The 7,689-nt window shown below is 58.9% G+C and overlaps 1 protein-coding gene across 1 annotated transcript; it reads right to left on the bottom strand.

The window, feature by feature from the left end:
* Positions 1-2,563: 2,563 nt before the first annotated feature.
* On the bottom strand, positions 2,564-7,683 carry IFT46 (intraflagellar transport 46; the record flags this gene model as incomplete). The annotated part of the gene is made up of 9 exons (XM_014526658.1): positions 2,564-3,010; positions 3,563-3,648; positions 4,335-4,395; positions 4,665-4,731; positions 5,510-5,631; positions 6,024-6,152; positions 6,624-6,717; positions 6,816-6,890; positions 7,475-7,683. Coding segments are annotated over 9 exons (939 nt in total), but the record flags the coding sequence as incomplete, so codon positions are not given.
* Between the last annotated feature and the right edge of the window lie 6 nt (positions 7,684-7,689).

Raw genomic sequence — 7,689 nt, 5'->3', positions numbered from 1 at the left:
CTGAAAGCGCGCCGCCTGCCCCGGGACTGCGCCTCGCTGCCCTCCGACCTGCAGCTCCGCGACCTGGCGCCAAGCCCGCCGCACCGAGGTGCGTCCCGGGGCCCGGCCTGCCCTCCCCCGGCCCTGCCAGGCCCCGAGGAGTCCCCGCACCTCACCTCCTCCTCCCCTGACAGCCTCACAGGGACAGGCGCAGGACAGCACACCGCAGGAGCCGGAGGGCAACCTGGTCCTGACCAGCCTGGGTAGGTGCCTGGGCCGCGGGGGGAGGCGGGGCACCCGCGGGTGCAGGTTAAGCACCGGTGGGGCAAGGGGGAGCCTGCCCTGGAGGCTTTGTTGCCTTCCAGGTCTCGTCCGGTTGCCGATGGCCGGGCACCTCTACAAGGTTTCCAGCATGAGCAGCGACGAGATCTGGTTGTGAGCCCATGGTGCGACACCAGGGGGTCCGGATTTGCCCTCTCCTGGGATCGATGCTGCAGGTCGCCTGGGACCAGTTCCCAGATCCAGGGAGGTGGGATGGGCGGGTGGCAGCACCGGAGCCTCCTACAGCACCAGGCTTCCCCTGTCCTCTGACCCGGGGTCCTGAGCCCCTGCACCTCACGTGGACGAGTCTGCTGGGTTCAGCTACTGCCCCTCCTGCCTGCTGGGCCAGGGGCAGTTCTGGGAGCGGGGCCAGCCTGTGCTCCCAGCCACAGCCACGGCCTGGGAAAGGGCCAGGGGAGCAGGAGCGACGTGTGCATGCAGCAGCCTCGGCTGCAGGCAGGTGGGTCTCAGCTGTCTGTGGAGAGCCAAGTCGTGTTGACCAGCTTCAGAGGGCGAAGGAGAAGGATCACTCTAGCCCCACGAACTGCCGGGGCAGGAGGGCACAGGTTAGGGCCCTGTCCTGGTGGGGCACATGGGCTGGGGGCAGGCTTCCAGCCTGGTTCTGGACACGGGTCCAGCCTGGTGCCTGGGCCCTGGAGCTCGGAGTCTGATCCTTCCTGCGACTGGGACTCAGGCTCCAGGGCCCAGGGTGGACTCATCATCGGGGGGCTCTTGGCAGCATGGGTCTGTCTCAGGCAGGCATCATGGTGGGGGCCAGGGCCCAGAGGAGCTGCGGGGCCCAGGGCCGTTGCATGCTGTAACCGCAGTGCGGTTGTTGCCGGAGTTCTGGGTAAGTCCAGCTCTGCGCGCTTGCTCTGCTCGGCGGGAGGCTGAAACAGCGAGAGCCACCCCTGATGCTCCCTGCCTGCACCTACCCTGGCGCTGGGGTGGGACAGCTGCCAGGGGCTGTCCAGGCGCCTGGCAGACGGCCCCTGCGAGACGCGCACGGTGCAGGGAGATGGCACCTACAAGAGGAGCTTTGCTGGAGGAATGACCCATAGGAGGAGCTTTGTACCAGGTGTTTTGGGGAGATAGATCCCTTCTGTGCCCTCAGCTCCACCAGGCAGCTCTGAGCGTGCTGGAGGCACCCCCCAGGCCCAGATATTGCAGCATGCAAGGGCACTGGTGGAGACACCAGCAGACCTTTGCTGCCCTCTGCAGCAGCCCCGCAGGGCTGAGCTGCTGTTGCTCTGGGCCTGAGCGGCTCTGAGCTGTCCATCCTGTGCTGCGCGTCTTGCTTGTGGCCTTGCCGCCCCCTCACCCTGCGATTGTGCATCTGGAAAGACCTGTTCTTTCCTGCAGGATTCTTCAGCCATTCGTGACCTTCCTCATGTCCACATCAGCCCAGGGCCCTGGCACGGCTGGCCAAGCAGCAGGACCAGGGAGACATGGCCATTGCGGCCGACCTGCTACTGCGTGGTTCATTAAGCTATGCAGCCTGTTCCCCGAGTTGCTTCACGCAGCTGCCCCCTTAGCTGAGGCATGTGCCTGTGTAACATCTGCATTTCCAGTGCACCAGCCTGTGCCGGGCTGGGGCTGGAAGGAGTTGTTCTGACAGCAATAAACCAGACTGCAGTGTGGCGCAGCTCCGGGCCAGTTCTTTCTCCCTCTTGCTGTTCAATCGTCTCCTCTACAAAGTGCAGCAGAACCCTGGGCCCAATCTGCTGGAGTGGGTGCAAATCAACCCGGAGTATCTGCTCTGGCTCTGCAGCACGTGCCCGTGTCTGCTGAGACTGGAGATAGGGCACATGTCATCTGACGCCGCAGGCAGGAACCAAGCAGTGCGCAGGCTCAATCCTTCCTGTGGTGCCGACCTTCCTGCCTGGAGGGCTGGGGTCACTGGCTGCTCTGGTGCACCTTGCAGGTTCTACCACCTAGACCCAGGTGAAGCAAAGGAGTTCTCCCTGCAGCTGCATGTTGCAGGCAGTGCAGCAGTTGGTCCCAGGGGAGGATGGGCAGGACACTGCTGTCCCCTCCTCAGCATCTGTCTGGCTTGGAGCTGGCTTGCAGGTCACGGTGGAGGGAGAGCGAATACTGGATTCAGTCTGCCTGGCTCCCCAGAGCCCAGCTGTGCTGCAGCCCCGGCAGCATTGTCTCCTTAGCAGACACTGCCCCTGGCGCTGTGGTCTGCGCAGAGGTCCCATCACTGCCACCCCGTCCCCTCACCAAAGCCCCAGCAGGATAGCACTGCAGAGCCACGTTGCACGGCTCATCAGGACTTTATTGGGATGCCAGAGCCAGGGGCAGGCAGCATGGAAGCTACTGGAGGGCTGTGGCCCCTCTCAAGCAGGGAGGGCTGAACCACAAGGGAAAAGCCCGCAGGAAGTGGGCTCTGCCCTGGCTCGGGTGCTGACAGCACCGCTAGCCCTGCCGTGGCTATGTTACGCGAGCTCCTTCAAGGCTGGGTCCCACGGGAACAAGCTGAAGTGAGCTCTGTGAAGCAGCTGCCACTGACCATGAGGGTATCCAGACACTCTGAAGAGCCTGGAAGCATGTCTTGTCTGAGGCTTTATTCCCAGACGCAGGCCTGAGCCAGGAAGAAAAGGCTTTGCCCTCAGCTGAAGCTTAGTACGTCTGCCTCTGCCACTGACTCGGGTGGGTTGGATGCAGGACTCCTGACCTGCTTTCCTTCTGCCAGAGCTTTGAAATGCTGCATGGAAAGGAGACAGCATGGGTGTAGGGACCTGCTCTGAGCAACTGGGTACACATCCTTGCAAAGCCCCTTCCCTGCCGTTGTGACTGGTAGTCTGCCGTCCCTGAAAGCCATCCCACACTGTGCTGGGAACCCACAAGCCTCAGAAGCTGGTCTGAGCTGGCTGCTACCACTAAGATCCAACAGGTCTAGGGCCTGGGCATGCCACGATATGGCAGGGGGCCAGGATAGCAGGTCCTGATTGCATCCTTTAGAAGCTTATCAAGCTCTCAAGGCCCAGCCAGCTCCCTGTCTGCCCCTACCCTCTTCATCCCAGTGACAGATGAAGAGACCCCGGGGGAGCAACAGCCTGGATGTGGGATTCTACAGAGCGAGCAGGGTGGTACCTCAGTTGCTAATGTGGCCGTCAGTGAGAAGAATTTGCTCCAAGCAAGGATTTTCCTTAGAGATAAGTCTGCTCAGCCTGATCCTTTGGCTGTGCCTGAAGCCGCATCCCAGCACCTGACACCAGTTGTCCGGGAGGGGGCAGCCAGGCCCAGCAGCACCTACCTGTAAGTTCTTGAACTCCGAATATAGCGAGAAGAGGACGTGCAGAGACTGGATCCGACTCTTGTAGACAGGGATGTCCAGGATCGCTAGGTCAGAACACCGTCCTCAGCACCACTGCGTGTCTGTTCCTGGAGCCCTCCCCAAGTGCCAGTGCTGTTGGCATCCCCACTGGCAGCCAGTGCTTGGGCTTTGCAGGTTGTGGACTGTATTCAGCTCTGGCCCAGGAAGGTCCTTCCCCACCTGCAAGCGCTGGCAGGCAGCCCCACTCTGCCTCTGCTGGGGCTGCACTTGGCTCCAGCCATCTCTAGCTTTTGCCGGCAGCGTGAGTCAAGCAGTGGTCATGGCATGAGTGCCAAGCAGGACTGGGCCTGACCCAGGGAGCTAAAGGGACACTGGGCACTTTCCCTGCAGAAGGGCACTCCACTGGTGGCCCAAGGGCTAACTGCATAGGCTGGAACTGCAGCAGGGGAAGCAGTCTCCCAGGGGGGCCATCTTGCTCCCCCACACCAGGATCATGCTGCTCCAGAGAGGACCACATCTGACGAGGGGTCTGTGGTCAATGCACCTTGGAAGCTGCCTCCACCAAACAGCCAGAGCCCGACTGTGATCGGAAGGAAGTGGTGCCTGCTCGACTCAGAACAGTACAGCACCTATTGAGCCCCATTCTTTCCCACCTCACACCCCCGGCCAATCCTCGGCTCTGGAGTGAGGGGCAGGGAGCCTGGCACCTTTAAGAGTGAGAGGAGACTGGGACTGGCAGTCCTTTACATACCACATATCATGTCAATGTACTCTGCCAGGCCACAGCTGATGTCTGCGGTGGGGAGGCTCACCTGAAAGGAGAAGGGACCCAGTTCAGTATGAACAAGCTTCTCCTAAAAGCATGTGCTGTGTTATCCCAGCACAGAACAAGCAGCGTCTGGGCAGCAGCTACACAAGTTCTCCTCTGTGACCCCTCCTGGACAGATGCTTATCGAGCCCAGTCAGCCCTGTGTGTGTCGGCATGTGAAGGTGCCAACTCATCTATTTGTGATGTGGGTCCTGCTTACCAGGCAGAAACTCACCAATGCATTTGCCAGCTCTGGTCAGTCTGACACCGTACCTTTCCCAAGAGTTCCTCAAATTCTAGAGACCATTCCTGCATCAGAGCATCTATATCGGGCATTGGCCTGCAAGGGAAGAGAAAGAAACCTACGTGTAAATGCACAATACAGCAGCATTAGCTCTGCTGGAGATGAGGCTTCCCACTGATGCAGCTGAGGTAGCTTCCCTGTCATGGAGATACTTCTGCCCCCTCACCTGGGGGAAAAAAAACACAGGACCGATACAGCACACATGCTCCTTCCAAACTGTCTGCCTGTGCCAAAGATCTGGACTTGTGCCTTTGACCCACAGTTGTAAACTCTGGCCAGGTGGCTGAGACCAACCCCAGGCATGGCAAGAATAACCTCATCTTGTTTAAATAGTCCACTAGTCCAGGGACTTATCATTGCAGCATGCCATGCTGTGCATCTAACTGCAGGTCAGTGACATTCCTTCCTCCCTTCGCCTGGTCACACCTTTGGGAAGAGCTAACAATCATTTTGTGCTAAAGAAAGAAGCCTTTTCACTCAGTGTCAAAGTACTTGAACCATGGGGAAGCCTTGTGGTTAGACAGCTCACTATTACACGTAAAGAACTGAGTACAGAGGGGTAATGTGACTTGTCGGGCATCATGGAACATGTCAGTGGTGGGCTGGGATGAAACCCAGGAGTCCTGACTCCTAGGCCCTCCCCTGAGCCATCTGCATTTCCCCTTTTTTAGCAAGACGGCCAGAACTGTCTGAACGACAAAGCAGGTAGGAACAAGATTTTGCAGATTACCAGGCACTGAAATGGCCTCTCTGCATGCCAGACAAAAAGGATCAAGCAGCACAGATTACGGTGGCAGGAGGGGGCAGAGCTCACCTGGTGTAGTGCACAGTGGCAGGTGGCTTGAAGCGATGCAATTCACTTATGCTCTCAACCCAGTTGTCGATGGCCTTGGGATTCTTCTCGGCATTTTCCAAGCTCTTCACTTTTACCTGCTGCTGAAAAGAGAAATGAGAATCTGGAGAGACGCGCTGAGGCCTGTGGGCTTTGTTCCTGACTGGGCCAGGTGGTTTTGCTGCTCTACGCCATCCCACTTCTGCAAGTTAGAGCAAAAGATCAGCAGGGAAAGAACACAGTGACAAAGGCAGCAACAACCAGATCGGGGAGCAAAGCCCTGACGGAAGGAAACAAATGGATCCAAAGTCTTTTGATCAGGAGGGGCCTGTGACCAACTGCAAACATATCCAAGTGTCTGGGCTTAAGGGAAATTTTTTTTTCCAGATCCAAATCCTCATCAGACTAATCAGAACACCCATGCAGGTTAGAAAGACACTCATTTTTATACCACGCTTAGCATGGGATTAACAGCTTTCCTCCCTTGGCAACTTACTGAGACACTGTGCTGCTTTGAATTTTCTGTTAGCCAGAGTGTGAGCACCGTGGGGTCTGACTGCTTTGTAGACGGCTCATCCAGTACCAACAGCCCAAGGTTATCTGGTTTGCCGTCAGGACGTGGAACCTGCAAATTAAGAAAGAAACCAGTTGTTTTTGTTCTGTATCCAAAGCGAAGGAGGTTGAAGGATTTTTAAAATGGAAAACTCTAGGTTTAAGGTTCAGACTCCAGAAGGAATAGATAAACCTGCTAATGTGCGAGATATGGACTGTTTGAGCTTCCAGTGCAGCATTCCAGTCAAGCTACCCACTGAATAGACACAGGCAAAGATGCAGTCTCTGCCCCTAGAACTTATGGCCTGTTTTAATGGAAGTCAATGGAGAACTGGTTGCATGGATGTCCTACAACAGCTTATGCACCAAGGGAAGTTGGGCAGGTCCCCACTCCTGCGCTGGGCAAGGCGATATTGCTGCTGTTCCAGCAATGAGAAAAATCCAGTGGTCTCCCCCTCCCTCTGCTAAGACCCTTCCTGCAGGAGGTGGCACTGCTTGAAGCTGGGCAGGAGGAGTTGCATGGAAACCCCTGACAGTGCTGTACCTTTAAGAAGGCATCGATGTCGCCAACAGCTGGAATGAAGTCTGGGATGAAAGGCTGCAGGCTGTGCTCCAGCTCTACCGTTTGCGGGGTGTACCTGGGAGAGGGCAGGGGGAGCGCACCAGCCTCGAGTACTCGGCCGGGAAAGACGCTTCCTCCCCCAGCGGAAGATCCCCCTGCGTGCCCTCCACTCACCTCCTGATGTACTGGAAGAGTTCTTTAATCTCGGCAGACACCGGTAGATAATCGTAATCTGCTGGGTTGTAGGCACTAAAGAGAGAGAGAGAGAGACGCCAATGCAGTCTGTTTCGACAGGTCACGATCACGCTGTCATGACACGGGATCTGGTAAAAGTGTGCAGAAGCGGAGAGCTGTGCTGGGCTCACGGCGGGCAGGAGGCAAGGCTGAGGCACACGTTTTGGTGAGCAAGAGCTGACCGCATCGGATGAAGCGCGCTCTTGCTCGTCAAAGCTCGCGCCTCTGATTCAGCAAGTCCAAGGTGCGGCTCTAGCCTGCGTCCCGCGGCGCGCACGTGTGCTGCAGCACGAGAGCCCGGGCCTTCCCCGCCCGCCCCCTTAGCTCCACGCAGACCGCCAGGCCCGGAGGGACCCACAGTCCCGCCGGCCTCGGGCCGTGCCCTCCCGCCGCGGGAAGGACACGGCGCTGGCTTGCAATGCAATGCAATGCAATGCAATGCCCTCCTGCCAGGGGAAGGGAGACAGGAAACGGCCAGGAGGGTGCTGGGCTGGGAGGCCCAGGATGAAAGCGGGGCAGGACCGGGCGGGGGAAAGGCTCCAGTGCTGCGCTTCCGCGTCTGGGCCCGGCCGGGGCGCTGGGGCACCCTCGCCTCCTACCCCTGCAGCGGGGCGCCGTGCTCCTCCTCCTCCTCCTCCTCCTCCGAGTCCGATTCAGACGAGTTGTCGTCCTCGTCGTCGTCCTCGTCCGCACTGAACCCTCGCGGGGCGGCCGCGTGCGGCGCTGCTCTCTGCTGGGGACAGCCCGGCCCGGCGCTCGCCACAGACCCACGCCCCCGGCCCCGGCCGCGAGCGCCCGTGTGCCGCCCCGGCCC

Source organism: Alligator sinensis, unplaced genomic scaffold (assembly GCF_000455745.1).
Source record: "Alligator sinensis unplaced genomic scaffold, ASM45574v1 scaffold2249_1, whole genome shotgun sequence".
NCBI classification, from domain to species: domain Eukaryota; kingdom Metazoa; phylum Chordata; order Crocodylia; family Alligatoridae; genus Alligator; species Alligator sinensis.
This window is presented reverse-complemented; position numbering and strand designations above follow the sequence as displayed.